We start from the raw sequence: 19,599 nt of genomic DNA on the forward strand, positions 1-19,599 counted from the left end.
GCATGAAGGAATCTGAGGGATGGACATTTCCGGCAAAATTTTATTTAAAATAAAATAATATTTTAAATATTTACAAGACAAATTATCTGACTGAAGACATTCAAGCTACATAATCAGTCCGTACAGGATTCGTGGAGTTTGATCGCTGCGGCCAAAAATGCTTGATTTTGCTGCGTCTTTTGTCAAAATTTGCAACGTGCCTTGCGATTTTTGAGCTTTTTTTGCCGAAAACTATTTGAATTGGCGAAATTGCAATCGCATGAAATAGTTTTGCACGGTCTTTCACAGTGATGTTTGTTGGTAAATGAGACCTTTTAGCTGTACTCGTGTTTGACGCACGTGAATCGAAGAGGGCTTTGGCTTAATGCGGGTTGTGATGACGTCACATGACGTGTCTTGGCTGAAATCTGCGGTAATTGTGAAAAATTGCAAGCTCTTACGAATATGGTGGAGTTTGCTTGATTTTGCATTCATTTCTGCGATCGCAGAACCCTGGAGGGACTGTATAGAATAAACACTAAACATAAATTACAGCTGCATTTTATTTTGAAATAGTCAGATGTTTCATCGACTGGAATGAATAGTAGAGGAGACGAGCCTATAGAAAAGAAAACTACTGCCAGGTCCAAAACTATTGACACCCCTGGTAAAAATGGGTAATAAAGTTTAAGAAAATCAATTGTTGTTAATTAGCTTAATCTCACAATGATAAGAGAGAAATCTAACCTTTAATTTGAAGTAAAGTTATTAAAATAAATAAATAAATAAATAAATAAATAAATAAATCCACGCATAAATTGTCGGCACCCCTGCATTTAGCAGTTTGTCCCAAACAGAACAGCACCAAATCCTCTAGTATAATGCACCTATAATACACAAGCGCTCCAGATCATTCAGGGTCCTAAATCCTCTACTTGTCAGCTCAACACACCTTCACCTTCAATAGGGTTTAGGTCAGGGGACTGGGATGGCCATGTAAAAAGCTGTGGTCATGAAATCATTTTGTGTTGATTTTTTTTTGCACATAAGCTAGATTTTCTGTCTCAATCACCTTACATTTATACATCAGATGGTAAGTAATCTCAGACATGTGCCTAAACACTCAGGTGAACATAAAGTGGAACTTCAATGACAGATTTCGATCATATTTTCAGATAAAGCTAACTGACCACTAAGTCAGCATTTTCAAAAGGTGCTAATAATTCAAGAATTTTCTTACTAAATTGTAAGTTCTCTTCTGCTTCCAAGACCAAACCTAAAATTCTCCCTAGTCTGACTGGTCCAACTTCAGCTTTTGTGAGCGAAATCAATACGCAGATACACTGGTGTATCTAAAATGCTGTGTGAGACAGGAAATGCTCGGTCTTATCAGATTTTGTTGTTTACACATCAAGGAAACAAAGCAGACATGACTTCCTGTATGGACAGCTGACTCACCATCCAGCTCTATAACCTCCATCCTCTCTCCCTCCACATCTTGCCCCACAAAGCGGAAGCCCTTCTTCTCAAAATGCTGCTTCAGCTCTGGATTGACCTGCAGAGGCAAAAGCCACATTTGATGACTTTGTACGTTCATTTCAATATACACAACGTGTCTATTTATATGCACTCATTAAAGCCTGATTTACACAGTGCGATATCAGCAGGCTTTTAAGATTAGAACTTGCTACGGTGTCTGAGATGTTCCTGAGAAAACCTTGGCAGAATTCCAGAACAGATTGTCCGATAATATGTTCATGTGAGGTTATACGATGAAGATGACTACCTTCTAACTGAGCCATCAATCGGTGCGATCTGGGATTGTACAGAACACAGACTCCCATAAACAAAACATTCTTCAAACTGAGATTTTTTTTCTGTCTATTAGAATGTATTGTTTCCATTTTTCCCTTTCCATTAACATATTTGTTGCTGTCTCATGACATTCGCATCATTCCACCTATTGGTGGCTTTTAGGTCAACAGTCAGTACGTTTACATGGACAACAATAATTCGATATTAACCTGATAAAGACGACACTCTGATTAAGAAACTAGCATGTAAACAGCGATTATTGATGACCTTCATCCGACTAAAGTTGGACTTGAAGTAAACACAAATCAAATTAAGTGTGGAGTACTCCTGTTTTAGTCACATTACAGACATGTACACATCTTAATCACATTATTAACATCGTGTGGGAATTTTCACCGCCTTATGTGACAGGACACGTATACACACGGCAGCGCTCAACTGTTTGACGGCAAACAAGAGAGCACGGCTATGTCCGAAACCGCGTACTTACCTACTATTTAGTAGGTGAAATACACGTATTTCAACTATTATATAGTAGGTAAGTACGCGGTTTCAGATGCAGCCCATGACTTCAAGCAGTCGTCTATTTGCACGTATAGCACGACAAATAATTAAAAGCACTTCTGACACTTCCAGGACTTTGTCGCCGCCTGTCTTTAGTTGCAGTGGCACTAAATCGGTTGGTGGTGCACGCGTCACATTACGCGCTCTAAGATGGCACTCTAATTCATTTTTCCATGAGTGATTTTTGTCTGTGACCTGAAACTTGGGCTGTAAATTGTTCAATGTTAAATTTTTTCAATCGAATTCACTGTTTTCAGTTTCAGAGTGTTTTTCTTCTCTGATTGTATATTTTTGTTAATTCCTTTAAAAGTTACATTCAATATTTTTAGCACAAATTTAATTCCATACTTACGCTCTGTTATAGAAATTTTATCAAGAGTAACTTGTCTATTTTAAACTATTCTGCTTTAAACTGCTTCTGCTTGGTTTTCCTATTTACCCTGCTTATAAGTGAAGCTTGACCGCACCGGATTAATATCTGCTAGAAAAGGGGGATAACGGTCCAAATGGAGGCAACGTACTTCAAAACGATGTCTGTGCCTTTCATCAACATAGTCTGCACCTCCATAAAGCTTTCCTGCAAGAAGACAATAATTTAGATGCACAGAACAAAAAAAAAAAAAAAAAAAAAAAAAAAAAAAAAAAAAAAAAACCAAACAACAACAAAAACAAGGTACATGATGCTTTAAACGTTAAACTTAAATTCATATAATCTGATCTTGGTTCTTACTCAATATGCTAGTCTCGTTCTTGAAAATGGTCCGTCGCTTTCCTAGCCTCATCGTGCCGCCCATTTGTCCTGGATTGTGCTCAGGCATATCGATCACCTACAGCACAAAATCCAATATAAATCATACAGCATTGCTTAAATTGATCCATTCACCTTGCTGCATCTACTTCTTTATTCTCATAAACTCACCACAGGGTGTTTTGATTCTGGGTCAAACTCGGTGGAGTTAGCATCTGTTGTAAACAGAGGATTAGTAAACAATAAAGCTCTACATTTTCTCCAGTGTAAACAGGTGGCAGGAAATGAGAATGAAAAGCAGTGAAACATACCTGCCCAGCCGAGCACATTCCTGGCGAATTCACAGACTGCAAGCTGCATTCCCAAACACACACCTAAACTCCCAAAGCACAGATAAATCACTCTTCACATGGGCTCGGTAACTGAAATTCTTCATAAACAGGCTTCGTTCTTACCTAAATAGGGTTTCTTCTTTTCGCGGGCCCAGCTGATGGCCCGAATCTTGCCTTCAGTCCCTCTGACTCCAAAACCTCCCGGTACCAAAATACCACTGCAAGTAAATTGCAAATAAGTAGTTAATATGTCTCATTAAATATGAATAATGTGAATTCCATTAATATTACACGCTAAATCAGGGGTGTCCAAACTTTTTTCCCCAAAGGGATTAGACCACATCAAAACACCAGAGAGCCGATTACCAAAATATTATTTAAGCATCATGCAAAATGCTAAATATTTACAACATGGGTCCATAAATATATCTACCACAGTAAATTTGATTTGAAATTACAGTCCCCTCTGACACTATTGGAACAGCGAGGCCAATTCTATTGTTTTCGCTATACACTGAAGACATTGGGTTTGAGATAAAAAGGAGACTACAAGACGATTGATCAGAATTTCAGCTTTCCTCATACTTGCATGTAGACGTGTTACACAACTTAGAACATGCCGCATTTTGTTTGAATCCATCCAGTTTTTTAAGCGATCAAAAAGCGATCTTGCTGCCTAGGTGTGCCCTGCTGTTTAAATTGATTGTTTAAAGAATTAATAGCTCTGAATGTCTATTCTTGGGTTCACCTATGCAACCAAATATTGTGTTATTTACTACAAGACTCCTTTCTATAATTTCCTATAATTTTGCTCAACTAAAAATTGTGTGGTCTGCCACCAAAGGTGTCATGTTCTAAATTGTTTAACACATTTTGATGTAAATATCAGGAAATGAAAGCTCAAATTATGACTTATCGTCTCATTCATCTTTTGATCTCAAACCCAAATGTCTTCAATGTATAATGAAAACAATAGGATTGGCCTTGCTGTTCCAATACTATCAGAGGGGACTGTAAATTATGAATATGACCTCAAACGATTTTTTTTTTAATTATTTTATTATTATTATTTTTTGAGTATTTACATTCAAATCAGGTGGACAGTGTAGGACCTCCCCCACACATTTAAGAGACCAAAAGTAATTAGACAAACTAATAACCATAAATTAAATAGTTGGTTGCAAATCCACTTTAAGGACTCTTAAGAATTCACTATTTCAAGGTTTTCCATGCTTAGTCTGATTTAAAAAAACAACAACAACAAAAGTTTGATAAAAACCTGGTTCTGCAAGGATAGCTTCCAGCTGCTTCAGTTTCTCTGCCCTTACATCCTCTTAATTTTTTTTTTTTTGCATTACCCTTTGATTTGTTTCAATAATGTCTTAGGATATTAAATTCCTTAAATTACCGTAATCTTCAATAGTTCTGGCTGAAAAAAATTCCTGTTTCCTGCGCTCACTTCTTGTCTGTAGCCATGAATAAATATCCTGAAGTAAATTAATTTGCAGGTGTGGTCAGAGAAAAAAGGCTCTTGGAATTCAGCTGTATTAACACAGTCTCCTGCCACTGTGAGGTGAAAGGAAGAACTGCAAGGAGTTGGCCAGGAGGCCACCTATCACACAAGTCTAAGAGAGAAGCTGTGGCCACTTAACATCTGAAACGGTCACAGAAATTCTAATGGTTTCCACTACAAATATCATTACAAACCATCAGCTAACCATTAATACCATTACCAGTCCTTAATGATATCCACTAGACATAGCATGCCACCAATAGAAGGTAACAAATTACCAGTAGAGACCAACAGGGACCATTACAGTTTCTATTCAAACAAATACAAGTGCCATTGTAACCATTACAAATTCTACGAGGGTTTATATCGTTTTTTGTTTTGTTTTTTCCAGCAGGGAATACATACGCATGAGCAATAGAGAAGGTGAGGACTAAAATGTATACATCTATTTCATTTGGGGACTTGGGGGATTTTTCTTGAAGCAGAAACGGGATCAGCGCTTTATTTTATTATCAGTTATGAGTCAGCAGCATGCTGTGAGGCTTTGATCCATTGGCTAACCACAACTTCATTTTTATGACAAAGCTGATCACTTACTCTGCACTACACAGCTTCTGCCAAGCTTCATGGTATTTCACAGGCTCTTCCTGCAGAGTAACGGGCTCCAAATCTGCAGAATCGATATACTTGGGGGGGTTGACAGACACAAAACAAAACAGGATGTTAGAGAACTGACTGTATACAGCAGTTTGACTAGATCTACACATCAAAGTTGCAGTTTCTACTGATCATCATCAGTTGTATTTTAACTCAGTATCACCAGTCCAGACAACACTAACTTACTTTAACCTCTAGTTTATGGTTGATGGCGAGGGCTGAGTGCTCCAGGGCTTTAATAACCGAAGCATACGAGTCAGAGAACTTTGTGTACTTCCCAACCAAGGCAATGGAACAATGCTCCAACAGTCTGTCTGACCTAAGACACAAACATGTGCAAGTATTAAAAGCAAGTGAGAAATAAGTTAAGGGGGAAATGTCTGAACACAGCACAAGTCAAAACACAATAAGAAAAATCCAAAAAGGTACAATTGTGCTTGTACTCAAACTATTAGGAGTGTGACTTTACTAATATTGCAATAAACTATAGGATTTACAGGTTACAAAATTGTTTAAAAGGGTGAGCCTACTACTACTACTACTACTACTACTTTACCAGGTCTCAAATGTCTCACACACCTGTCTGACATCTCTTTCCATTTAGCGAGCATCCTCCTGGGCCTGCCCTCAATGGGCAGATCGAGCCTTCGGCAAAAGAAGTTTACTACACCCTGCTCCTCCAGCAGCAGTGGCACTCTGTAGATGGAGGACACGTCATGGACGCATATTACCTTGGTAGAGATGGGAGAATGTACAATTAGAAACATTGCAGTAGATACAATGATGCAATGCTTTATCCAATTCATATAGCCAATGTGGTCCATGAAAATATTTATAGTTAATAATTGCCAAATGACATAGCTCACATACCGTCGGATCTATGGCTGTAATTCCTAAATGGTTAATGCGATTTTTTTTTTTTTTAAATAAAAGCTGAAAGTCTACATTTCAATCACATATTGACTGCTTCATTTCAAATCCATTGTGGTGTACAGAGTCAAAAAGTAAAATAAAAATAAATAATAATAAATGTATCACTGTCCAAATACTTATGGACCCGACTGTTTGACATACTACAGATAAACAACAGATAAACAAACAAACAAAAAAAAAGTTGAGCAATACGGCAAAATATCACATACTGGCACTTAGACATTTTTTATTTACATCTAACATTTTACATGCCCATCACAGTTGTGATCAGGTTTGCTCTCATAAAAGTGTATCGCAATATTAAAAACATGTAACATCCTTTTTACAACTAACACAATTGACCCAATCTGACCCAATTTGCGCTGGACCTCAAGCTGTTCATTGCAGGACTTTTTAAACACAGGCAGATCTGCTTGTGTTGCTTTAAGGCATATTATTTAACTGTATTATAAGAATGATTGCTTGTTTGTTTGTGATTTAACGCCATGACAGCTACCTTGGCTATTTTCATGGCAGGGAATTCTCTTGGTTTGCACTACACTTACACTTTACAAGCTTTACACTGTGTCTCATTTACCCATTCACACACACACACTCTCACACCAATGGTAGCAGAGCTGCCATGCAAGGTGCTAACTTGCACGGGAGCAACGTGGGGTTCGGTGTCTTGCCCAAGGACACTTCGGTATGTGGAGTCATGTGGGCCGGGAATCAAACAGCCTAACCTACGATTAGTGGACACAACCCGCTCTACCACCTGAGCCCCAACCGCCTCCTGTATTCATTCTCGTTTTAACTTGAAGTATAATGTGTTGACGTTATCAAGTGTTCAACGAAGGAGACTTGAGCGCAAAACTGTTCGTAGCAATTGCAGTCCTTACAACTTTTCACTGACCCAATGTCAGTATGATATAAAGTGCCATGAGAGAGAGAGAGAGAGGAGTAAAACTTTTAGTTCATTCATTAAATCTTTAGTTCAATTTGAGGCCGTGAGTTTTGGAAAATATCATCTCTCACCTGTTCGGGCTCCACATGACAGAACATGGAGATCTTCTCCTTCACAGAGTTCTCAAGCGGAGTGCAACAGCGGCACATGATCTTAAGGAATTAAAAACAGAGCTGTAATGGCATAGAAACTATGCAGCCGGAGTTTAACAGCTGGCCTGCGTTACCTGAATTCAAATAAATGTTGAATATGTTTAAAATGCACATAGGAAAATGGCTCACCAGGTCTGGAGAAAGGCCGAGCCCTCTCAGCTCCCTCACACTGTTCTGCGTGGGTTTGGTCTTCTGCTCACCTGTAGCACTAGGCTAAATATATAAGAATATAAAGGCAAATCAGATATTTTAACCAGATATTAAAACAAAAACTGTTTAATAATAGTCTAACTCTTGGCATATGATATTTTAATTTATGTAGCTTAATAGATACTAAAGCCACTGATTTATAAAAAGGATATAAACCTAACACAACTAAATAAATCTTAGAGTTAGGAGCCTTTAGAGGAAAAATGTTTTTTAGCCATTAAAAATAAATCGTGCATGCAGTCCCTAGTCATACTGACCATGATTACATATTGGAAAAGACATAATGTACATAAAAAAAAAAGAATCCAGTAATTCCAGTAGTGTGAAAATAACTTTGATTAAAACCGAATAAAAGAGGAGCACAAAGAACACATACACTCATTGCCTGCTTTATTAATAACATCTTTCCTTTCAGCCAGTCACGTAACAGCAGCACAATGCATAAAATTATGCAGATACAGATCAAGAGCTTCAGTTACTGTTCACATCAAACACCAGAATGTGATCTCAGTCACTCTGACTGTGGCATGGTTGTTAGTGCCAGATGGTTTGGGTTGAGTATCTCCGGAGATTTTCATGCAAAACAGTCTCGAGTTACACAGAATAGTGCGAAAAACAGAAAACGTGCACTTAGTGGCAGTTTTGCAAGCACAAAACATCTTGTTGATGAGAGATATCAGATGAGAATGGTTCCAGCTGACAGGAAGGCCATGGTAACTGAAATAATAACTCTTTGCAACCGTGCTGAGCAGAAAATGGGCTGTTGTAGTTCAGAATGTTGTGCGTTCTGTGATGCTTTTCTGCATAAAAAGTTATTTGAGTTACCACAACCTTCTTGTTCAACTTGAACTAGTCCTGGCCATTGTCCTCCGACTTCTCTCATCAACAAGGCGTCTCCTGCTGCAGAACTGCCACTCACTAGATGCTTTTTTATTTATTTATTTATTTATTTAACTCCGTTCTGTTGTGAGTTGTGTGAGTAAAATCCCAGATCAACGGTTTATAAAAATACTCACTCCAGCCTGTCCGGCACCAACAACCCTGCCAGGGTCACCAATCACATTCCCCCCCATTCTAATGTTTGGTGTGAACATTAACTGAAGCTTTTGACCTGAATCTTCATGATTTGATGCACTGCACGGTTGCCACATGATTGGCTGATTGGATAGGTGCTTGAATGTGCAGGTGTTCCTAATAAAGTGGATGGTGAGTGTAAGTGGTATTATCTACACTACGTACAACTAGGGCAGAGTAAAGGTCTCGAGGTTAGAGCACTTGGTCAAATACAATAGAAAAGTATCGGGGGTGTGAAGCTGAAAAGATAGACAGAATCACAATTGTATTTCATTTTTATATCATGCATTACACTGTATTTTGTGAATAGAAAAATCACAAGTGAGTGCTCACCTGGGGAACAAGACTGACATGAATGTTACAGAAATTTTGCTTCTTCACTTTAAACTGGAACTGTCTGAACGCCTCGATGAAAGGCATGCTCTCGATGTCTCCGACAGTGCCGCCCAACTACACACACAATGTACTGGATTTAAGCAAAACCATGAACAGGATTTGTCAATATCATAAAATATTTAGCCAAGTTTAAACTTACTTCAATAACACACACTTGAGGTTCCAGTCCATCATCATCCACAGGAATCTTGGCTTGCTTCATCACCCATTCCTGAATGGCATCTGTTATGTGTGGCACCACTGAAATATAGTTTTTACTTATATAAATGATGATTCAATTTGACTATTACAGGATGCAAGATGGAATGTTGCCCTCTCTGGTTGAAAATAAATAAATAAATAAATAAATAAATAAATAAATAAATAAATAAAAGCTATTGCCAGCTACTTGTGGAAAATAATTTATGATGTATGCTGTGCTGCACTTTTCCTCCACCGCATGCATTAATCTCCTACAAGCACACACACACACACACACACACTGAGATAGAATTCAAGGCATGCGAATCAAACAACAGTGGGATGCAACTCAAGTATTCACAATTTGTGACTGATCAATATTACAGACATAACATATTCAAATAATTTCACTGTTCACATCAATGTAACCATGATTACTAAGTGCTAACAAAACCAATCAGCAAGAGATCGTCTTTTAGCGACCATCAGCTTGTTAGTTCTTACTGCGTCTGCCTGATCAAGCAGCAGCATGCGTTTAACTGTGCTCCCTCTCCATTACCATAAACAAGGACCTATCCAACAGAATGAGCTACTCAAACATTAACTTGCTAGCTAGAATATCTCAGATTAAAAGTAAAAAGAAAAAAAAGTAAATATAACACTGCTGTAAATATAACACTCAAAGTGAAATACTGCTGACATTTATTACAAAAATATACAGTACTGACTGTACCATGAAAATGTACTGTACTTGTTTAAATGAAAAAAATAAATATGAATATATGCTACTGATTAATAAATATTACATTAAATTATAGAACCATCCAAATTAAACCAAAAAGTAACAGTCCAAATAACAAATAGAAATAGAGACATCCAAAATGAATTAAACAACACTTCAAATAACACAACAAAACGTGTCAGTGATAGTTTTTATTTAGCCTCTAGAGGCTGCTCTCGTACTGTATAATGACGACAACGGACCCTTCTCAGCTGCTCCCACAACAGACGCAACCGGGGAAAACTATCGGTGTGGATTTTTGCCGATATCTTATGTTATTTTTATCGACTTATTGGTTATAACCGGCAAAATCGATCAATCACTCGACCTCTGCACCACAGGCTGAATGTAGGGGCTGTCCCTGAGGCACTGTGCATCTCTGTGGCTGTTTATAGACAGCTAGCTGACTAAATCTAACAATTTCTTTTTTTAATCTAATCAGCATTTTTTTTTTTTTGCTCCAGCCTGTCAAAAATATTTATGCAGTTTCTCTGGATATACTGTGCGGAAATTTTTACTAAATTCACTGTGTGTGTGTTTACTGTTTAACTCGTATAATCTTACCCTGCACGGTCTTGCCCAGATAGTCTCCTTGTCGCTCTTTGTTAATGACCGACTGGTAGATCTTGCCAGTGGTCAGGTTGTTGTCTTTGGTTAGACGGATGTCCAAGAAGCGCTCGTAGTTCCCCAGATCCAGGTCCACCTCTCCTCCATCATCCAACACAAACACTTCACCTAAACACAACGCAACCACAACATTGAGTCTTCAGCTCAACATGTTAAAGCAATCAGTAAGCTAAAGTCCTGTCCCCTTTGCTAAGCAAATCAAGAACTAAATCTAAATAGACCTCTCCAAGGATTCCTTGGTATTAGTATTGATTTAGTGCATTACTTTACTTTACCATGTTCATAGGGAGAGAATGTCCCAGCATCAATGTTGATGTACGGGTCGATTTTAATGGCTGTAACATGAAGGCCGCATGACTTCAGGATAGTCCCGACACTGCTGGCGATGATGCCTTTCCCAATCCCTGAGATCACACCTCCCGTGACCAGAATGTATTTCATTGTGGCGTTCATAGTCTGCAAGACAAAATGTGGACTTTAAGAACTCGAAAATGGTCAACATGTGGAGCAATACTTTCGATTGTGAAAGCAGATCTATTATAGACCCTTATCTGACCACTAGTCAATTAACAACAAATACCTTTGCACAATGCAAGGTCACATGAGCACAGTTTGCTAGTTCTTGAGTAGGAACGGGACCACCACAGAACTACTACTCTATAGATATTATTTAGATAGTAGACCATTCACAGCAGTGACGCATTATTGTTGGTTGCGGTGATACAAGTATATCAGGTGCAGCATTTTATAGTCACAGCTGGGTAGAGAAACTGTTTGCCAAGCAACAACATCCAGCCACCTGCATTCTCATTAAAAACTGAGCACTGATGAAGGGCTGAGGAGGAACTGTATGTCTACAAGGTGGACCAACAGCTGCAGCAAGTATCACCATCGTGTTATTACCATAGCGGTGTCCAAACCCCAAATAATATCCGATCAAGAGATAGAAGGGAGCTGACAATTCTGTACAGTATAGGATGAGCTACATTCATTAATTATGCATCCACAAAGTGAATATATATTCTAGGTGGAGTATAAGGCAAAAATAAATGTGATAGTTGAAGATTGGGTTAGGCAAGATAATCGAAATATATTTTTTTCCAGGCTGGCTCACAATCCAAAATTTTATGATCAGGATAATTTTTCATGTTGGTTAAGACTCTTGCAATCTACTAAACAGAACTAAGGTTAGTGTCCCTATATTGATAAATACAGCTCTACAAGGAAATATAACCTCAAAGGAAATACAGAATTTCACACCGACTGCTTTAGTGGTTTCCAACAAATTTTTACAAAAAAAAAGTGCACTGCCTAACAAAACTGATATCTATAATAATTACACAGATATCAAATACATCTCAAACATAGATAACATGTTTTAAAATGTTACATAATAATTTACAGCACTTCTACTCATGTATTTTCTTTCTTTCTAAGCCCAAAGGTTATTCAGAGGCAAGTGAGTATTTCTATATCTTTAAGTACTGAATACATTTGCTGAGTTTTTATTAGGGCTGCACAATATATCGACACTATCAGAATATCGCAAATGTATGCATCGTGATGTGCATCTCACAAGGGCTTGTGATTATGATTTTAAGACGTCAAAAAGTTCAAAAAGCATGAAATATGCAGTTAGCAGAGAATGCTTTCTTTTCCCCAAAAGAACGTCTGTTGGTTATATTATTTTCAGTAAAAAAATTGATTCCACACACTTACGCAATAAACGATACGTTAATGTTATAATTTTTCTTCAATATCACGCAACCCTAGTTTTTATTTAAATTTTTTTATTTTTAAATGGGCAGCTTAGTAAACCATATAAAGGATCAACTATTGTTATAGTTCGAATAAAACCCTAGTTTTCGACTATTTTAATGGGTATTATATCGTTGGTTGAGTGAAACATCATGGCATCAAAGATGTCTTTCAGTGCTTTTATATATTATATTATATATCTCTTCTCAAAAGAACGACCTTTTTCAAATGCTTTTGTTATCAATCTTTTCGTTAGCACTGTTTCTGGAAGCTGTTCTGTTGCACTCAGGTGCGCTCCCCACGTTACCTGGCTTTTGGCATACTCGTCAGTGGTGCTTCATTTTGAGCTTGAACAGGTTCATCGTGCCAATATTCGTATATTTTGCAAGCCGCCATTGTTCGCACAGTGTCAGTTGTGTAAAATCCAAACCAGTTCCATATAATCGATGTTGAAATTTGTGAGTTGTGTCATGCTACTGTGATGCCAAACAAAACAAGGAGAAGATGTAAGCTAAGGAACTGCCTGTTCTTGGTTATTATTGGTTTGTTCGCAAACCAAGTAAAACAATTTAGGGATGTCCGAGTGTTTTCAATGCAATGGACAAAACATGTTCAATAACAAGACTTCTCTCTGGAAAAACAGACCACGGAGATCTTTAATTTTTTTTTTTAATTGTTGCTGAGTATACAACAAAAATATCATATCATGATACTTGAGGACATTTCTACAATACACGAAGCGTATTATGAAGGGACGCACCGAAATGAAAATTTTTTCAGCCAAATATAATGAAAAACTTGGCCGAAGGCCGAATACGTTTTTTCCAGTTATTTTGCCATTTTTTTCACCATTGCATAAATGAAATAGTCAAAATGTGCTTTACTATTTTGTCTTGCTTTTCAAAGAAAAAAAATCAATTACAAAAACTACAATTACAAAATATTTATTTAACACTGAACATTTTTCATTCCATCAGGTATAGGCTACCAACAAGGAACAATATAACTTTAAATAAATAAATGAGTAAAATAAAAATATTTTTATGTGGCCATCTTTGAGCCCCCCTTGAACAGCCGATGTTAGTCTATAACTGACTGCTGAAAGAATGTAACACTCTGTAGCCTACAACAAAAACGTGCATTAAAAAGTGCAGTAACAAGAGAACAGAAAATGGTTCTATTTGTTTCTATACGGCTGATTATATTGGGGATATATACCGCTCGCGTCCCTGTACACCTCACGGAGTATTATAGTAGATATAGTATAGTTAGATACGTTGTTAATGTTATGGTCCCTGATACATTTAGTAAGTTTAAACTATAGATTAGTTAATTTAGTCCCCGCTGGTTTTTCCGCTCCCAGTCCACAGTACTAGTTCATGTTTCTTGATTTGTGTTTTAACCTTGATTTCTGTGACCGCAATGTAGATTCCTGGTTTTCCTCCGTTTATGCCTGTTTGCCGCTCGGCCGAAAATTTGCCTGTCTTGACTACGTTTTTTGGATTACGATTAGGATTTGTCTGCGTGCCCTTGAATAAATACGTCTTTACCTGCTTCCGTACTCTACTCCCTTACGTCTCGCGACGTGACAGAATACTCCGGAACAGAAACAAAACAAACCCACGTGTCCACAGTAAACATTCTAAGAGCACGTAGCTCGTGCATGCGCGCGCTCCTTCATCGAGGTCGTGACATTCGCGTGTCTCACTCTGGTTGCTAGGTTATTTGGTCGCGTCATCAAACACGTCATTGTTCGGTCAAATTTATTCAGCCTTTTCACTTTCTCGGTCGAACACCGAAAATGCTTTGTTTTTTTTTTTTTTGCCTATTTTCGGCCGAATAATTTCGGTTGCCGAACATTCGGTGCATCCCTAGTATTATGGTATATAATTTAGTTAACAAATTCTCCATAAAACAGTAATAAATATATTTTTTAATGTTAAACCGAGTATATCCCAGCCCTAATCATAACCTAAAGTCATCATATAATCGCTCTGCCCTTACTTAAAGATATTTTCACAATGCGTATTCATGGTGGAAATCATAAATTCATTAGCTAGCCTATGACATAGTATTAATTGCACATTTCAACTTTTTTCACACACAATTCAATTAAATTTTATTTGTATAACGCTTTTAACAATGGACATTGTCTCAAAGAAGCTTTACAGAAAAATGAACACAGGATACAGATTTTAAGTGTGTGAATTTATCCCTATTGAGAAAGCAAGTGGCGAAAAACTCCCAAAGATGATATGAGGAAGAAACCTTGAGATGAACCAGACTCAGAAGGGAACCCATCCTCATCTGGGTAACAACAGATAGTGTGAAAATAAAGGAAAGTTCATTATTGTTTTTATATGAAGTCTGTTTTGTTGAACTAGTCCACTGTTCACTAAAAGAGACAAGGAAACATCACTGGTACTGGGTCTCTAGTCTGTGTATTACTGGGAACGTGATCAGTGGATTGCCCATCCCTGTTGAATGGCAAGTTCATCAGGTGCCTGTAATGCACTAATTAATAGTTGACTTTTCTAAGAACGTGCTATTAGTTGCATCACTATTTCAAAGGTCAAAAGGTCAAAACCTTGATATCAGATTGCCTCAAGCAGTTGTTTATACAATCCTGATCCAGATCAATGCAAGTGCTTTCCAACCCCTGGCCATCTTATGTTTCTGCATTTCACATTTCAGCATTTTGCTGAGGTGCTGAACACGTGGATCAGCTCCTCATCACAGAGCATTAACAAGCCCTACCGGAGTTAGGCGCGTGCCAATAAAAGAAAAAGTGCAGAATGGGAGCTCATCTTGCTGGTGTCATTCAGCCTTGCGAGACACCTTTTTGAACCCCAAAGATGCAAGTAGAACGACAAAGACTTAAACCGCTATTAAAATGTATATATATATATAAAGGTAAACACGTGCTGCATTTCCGTAAACAACTCGACGCGTGCGCTGGCTTCATCTTTCAAAGCGCGCGAGCATCTTCTAGCCATATTCAATATAATTCCAGCTAAATGCATTAAAAATGCATTTAGCATGACTTCATTCACAGTGATGTATGATCAGTGAATGATAGGCGAAGAATGATCTTCACACACGATACCAGTTTTCACTTTCTCAAATCAAACATTTATTCTAACCCATAATGCAGCTAGTGAACTTAAAAGACACTTTTCCATCACACCTTGTCAGACTCACCTACTAGTAAAGAAGACACAGTCCAGATGAATGTAAATATATCCGTCACAAGCTTCCTAGTTACGACAGTGATATGAGTTTAAAGAGAGGGGAGAGCACGTGCTGAAGTTTCAGAAGCTCCAGAAGAACACCATGATAAGACTGCACGTGCTAGTGTTCCTGAGAACCCGGAACAAGGCAGGAAAGAGCGCGAAGACATTATAGAGCCATTCCTCTTTCAAAATAAAAGACCCAGCTGCAACGTCCATGAGAGAGAGAGAGAGAGAGAGAGAGAGAGAGCGAACGAACGAACGAACGTACGTCAGCGTCAGCGCCAGCGAGAGAGTGTTTGTTTGTTTGTTTGTTTGTGTTGGCCTGGGAAAACCCTTTTATGTGAGGAAGTGGGAGTGCTGAGGGAGCTGCAGTATTGCTGATTTTTTAGGATTCCTTTAAGTGCAACTGCTAAAAAAAATAATGATAGTAATAATTATTATTATAATTATAATCCATCCATTTTCTACACCACTTATCCTTCAGGGTTACGGGAACCTGAAGCCTATCCCATGGAGCACAAGGCGGGGTACACCCTATACACAGTGCCAATCCATCACAGGGCACAATCACACACCCATTCATACACTTTGGACATGCCAATCAGCCTACCATGCATGTCTTTGGACTGGGGGAGGAAACCGGAGTACCCGGAGGAAACCCCCGCAGCATGAGTAGAACATGCAAACTCCATACACACAGCAGCAGCGGGAATCAAACCCGCAATCCTGGAGGTGTGAGGTGGACAGGCGAATGTGCTAACCACTAAGCCACCATGTCCATTAATACTAATATTAATATTAATAATAATAATCATTATCATCACAATAATAATCATAACAACAACAATAATAATACTAATAATAATAACAACAGCTAAACGGATAAAGCAGGGGTCTTCAATCTTATCCACAAAGGACCACAGTGCCTGCAGGTTTTCATTACAGCCAATAGGAGGCACACTTGAGAGTTAATTGGAGACTAATGCTATATTCACACATACTGGGTACTTATGTGTACCAACCAGCTCCCTAGTTCAGTAGGTAGTGAATCTTTATATTGTGTACGTGACTTCAGGCACTAGTAAGGACCCTGGCTCACTATACTTTGGGACACCGATAAGTCAATTTCCGGGGACATGACTATGTACTCGCGTTGTAAAACATCACCAAAAATGAAAAAAACTCTATAAGATTTATGTTTTATATGTCATATAAATTTGTTAGCTTCATCACATGAGTTTCTGATATAATATAGCAGGATCATAGGCAAGCTAGTGGATTAAAAAAAACATTAAACACTTAAAAGTCATTAGATTCAAACAAACAGTATATAGATCATCAAATAAAGTTAAACATCGCTAACGTGAGTAATCATTTGAGAGCTACAACAATGATAACAAGCTACTTACATTTGCAGCCGGAAGTTGGCTGAGAGGCTTCAGAAAATATTAAGTCATTTCCAGTAAGGAAACAATGTAAGCATCGATGCTACCTGGGATTTGTGGTGCATTATGGGTTTTTTAGGGAGTAAAAGTTCCAGTGCCCTGGAAGGATTTTGTGATTGAGCTTGCCCTTAAAATGGCCAACTCCCTGATCAGTGCCCTGACTACTGAACTAGGGAGCTGATTGAGACATACCCACAGAGATATTATCGCTGCAATTCAGCACTCTGTACTATGAACTTGCCAGTATGTATTCCTACTACTGATTGCCATAGTAACATGTTCAGCACAACTAGCATTCCACTTTTGACAACAAATCAAGTTTATTTGGCATTAAAATGAAACATTCTGCAGAGCGTTTGTATATAAAATTAATCAGTGCACTTATGCATCATATCCTAGGAGATGAAGGCTGTGTGTGGTCTTTGCCGTTAGCTTATGGCCTCCTTAGCCTCCTAGTTTATGGAGTGATGTCAAATCAACATGGCTGCTCACAGAATCAGACGTAGACTATGTAGCACATCTTATCTTTAAATGAGTTATACTGTATATAAGCATTTGATTTAGATCAATCAACATACAGACATATTCACTTGTTAAATCTATAGCACTGACTATACAGGTTGCTGTTTTGAGAAGGAAAATATACATCGTTCATCACAGTTAGATGGCTAGCTTGTTGCTAACAGACCACGAACATGGAGGTGTCCATATGTTGTTGTTGTTTTTTTTTTTTGCAACAAATGACCAAATAGAGAGAAAATTGGAAAAAAGAAATTCAGGATAACTCCCATCTATCAGCTGATAGAAAAGTGTTTAATTTATGATTAATTTCCACTCAAATATGTGAAACTTTTTTCTTCTTTCAGGGTTTTAAACTCTTCAAAAGTTTTTGTTCTTGTTTTCCCATATTATGGCATCAGATCTGTGATGCCAGTGCAATTTTTTTTTTTTTTTTTTCAATTTTATTTTGACAGGTTTCATTTTCGAATTTCATTGTCGTCTTTTTTTGGTTTGTATCTTTTTCTCAGCTGATTGCACATACAATGTTTCATTAAAGGTGTTTTTAAAAGTCCAACTTTTGCATCTTCATAGAATTATAAATGTAGACCTTTTAATAAAGCTGGGAGCTTATGAAGATGAGTGAAGCCAAAATGCTGTTTGCCTCTATATCAGTGGTTTTTTCTTTTTTTTTTTTTTTTTTTAGTGCCTTCCCTTGTCAAACATCCTACTCGAGTTTCAGTTTATCCTGTAGGATCTTAGTTGATTTTTAGAGTCTTAATTGAACTTTATTGGAAATAATGTCTTGTTATTGGAAAGTTTAATGACATCATTCTGCATTTTCTGTCCAATCAAATGCTCTCTAGAATCTGAAGTGTCCAGTCCCCAACAGTTGTGGGTTTCCTGGCTGTGAGGTGAAGTGCTACTGGCTATTTAAAAAGGCAGCCACTATATATGTTTTGTTCTGTTCCAGTGGAAATTTCATCAACCCATAGAATAATGCTAAATGTTTCAAGGCACTTCACAGGGACTTTAAAATGAGAGTATTTTCTCTCTCTCTCTCTTTTTTTAAAGTTAGTATTCTATCCTATTACTAATGTTAAGAAAACATCCTCTAAAGATCTTAATCTGTATTGGTCATTAATGGTTAATAATTCATGGAACACAAAGTTCAAAACAGTTCATTTCTTATATTTAAAGGTTACATATACTGTTCTGACAATTAAAAAAAGAAAGAAAAAAAAAACAATATAGAGCAGAAAACTGCACCTTTAGGATTCTTGAACTGAATTCCCATGTATACCAGAATAACAACCCAAATGGAGCCCATTAAAAAATCATGTAGAAGTGGTCCTAAAGGATATTTATGTCTTGTCCTATAAGATCATTTCTACAGGAATCTCACAGGAATAGTTCCAAAATATGGTAGAAATTATCATTAGAATCCTGTACAAGTTTCTTACTGGTATCCTTTAGGATTTATTTATTTATTTATTTTTTAAAGGTTTTGGACTGTCCAGATTTAGCATTTTCATGTGATTTTTTCCCTATTCCTTTTTGTTCATAGAACAATGTAATATATCTTATTCCTCATTACCTAATTATTTACTCAGGTATAGGCTACTTACCACATATTTAGATATGAGCACATTTTTATTTTATTGTTCTTGACACGCCTTGATTGAACTGACCATGAGGTGGAGCCATTGCTCCACTATCGCCTCAAAGCAATAGTTCAGACAACAAAAAGAAGGACAG

At 37.5% G+C, this 19,599-nt stretch overlaps 1 protein-coding gene across 3 annotated transcripts in view; it reads right to left on the reverse strand.

The window, feature by feature from the left end:
• The window catches only part of ctps1a (CTP synthase 1a), a 50,211-nt gene that overhangs the window by 1,776 nt on the left and 28,836 nt on the right, over positions 1 to 19,599 (reverse strand). The window contains exons 1-16 of one of the 3 annotated variants that reach the window (XM_017482479.1): positions 15,871 to 16,052; positions 11,183 to 11,363; positions 10,845 to 11,015; positions 9,459 to 9,559; positions 9,257 to 9,373; positions 7,769 to 7,852; positions 7,559 to 7,639; positions 6,188 to 6,339; positions 5,795 to 5,927; positions 5,549 to 5,637; positions 3,562 to 3,656; positions 3,418 to 3,480; positions 3,278 to 3,321; positions 3,089 to 3,185; positions 2,880 to 2,935; positions 1,438 to 1,534 (exon numbers count right to left, since the gene is read on the reverse strand). In XM_017482479.1, the coding sequence (XP_017337968.1) occupies positions 1,438 to 1,534; positions 2,880 to 2,935; positions 3,089 to 3,185; positions 3,278 to 3,321; positions 3,418 to 3,480; positions 3,562 to 3,656; positions 5,549 to 5,637; positions 5,795 to 5,927; positions 6,188 to 6,339; positions 7,559 to 7,639; positions 7,769 to 7,852; positions 9,257 to 9,373; positions 9,459 to 9,559; positions 10,845 to 11,015; positions 11,183 to 11,360 (1,558 nt within the window). In that variant the 5' untranslated portion in view covers positions 11,361 to 11,363; positions 15,871 to 16,052. Of the gene's footprint in view, positions 1 to 1,437; positions 1,535 to 2,879; positions 2,936 to 3,088; positions 3,186 to 3,277; positions 3,322 to 3,417; positions 3,481 to 3,561; positions 3,657 to 5,548; positions 5,638 to 5,794; positions 5,928 to 6,187; positions 6,340 to 7,558; positions 7,640 to 7,768; positions 7,853 to 9,256; positions 9,374 to 9,458; positions 9,560 to 10,844; positions 11,016 to 11,182; positions 11,364 to 15,866; positions 16,053 to 19,599 lie in introns of those variants that run through there. The other 2 variants (XM_017482478.1, XM_047158776.1) reach the window with 2 other exon arrangements.

Source organism: Ictalurus punctatus, chromosome 12 (genome assembly GCF_001660625.3).
Source record: "Ictalurus punctatus breed USDA103 chromosome 12, Coco_2.0, whole genome shotgun sequence".
In the NCBI taxonomy this organism is placed as follows: domain Eukaryota; kingdom Metazoa; phylum Chordata; class Actinopteri; order Siluriformes; family Ictaluridae; genus Ictalurus; species Ictalurus punctatus.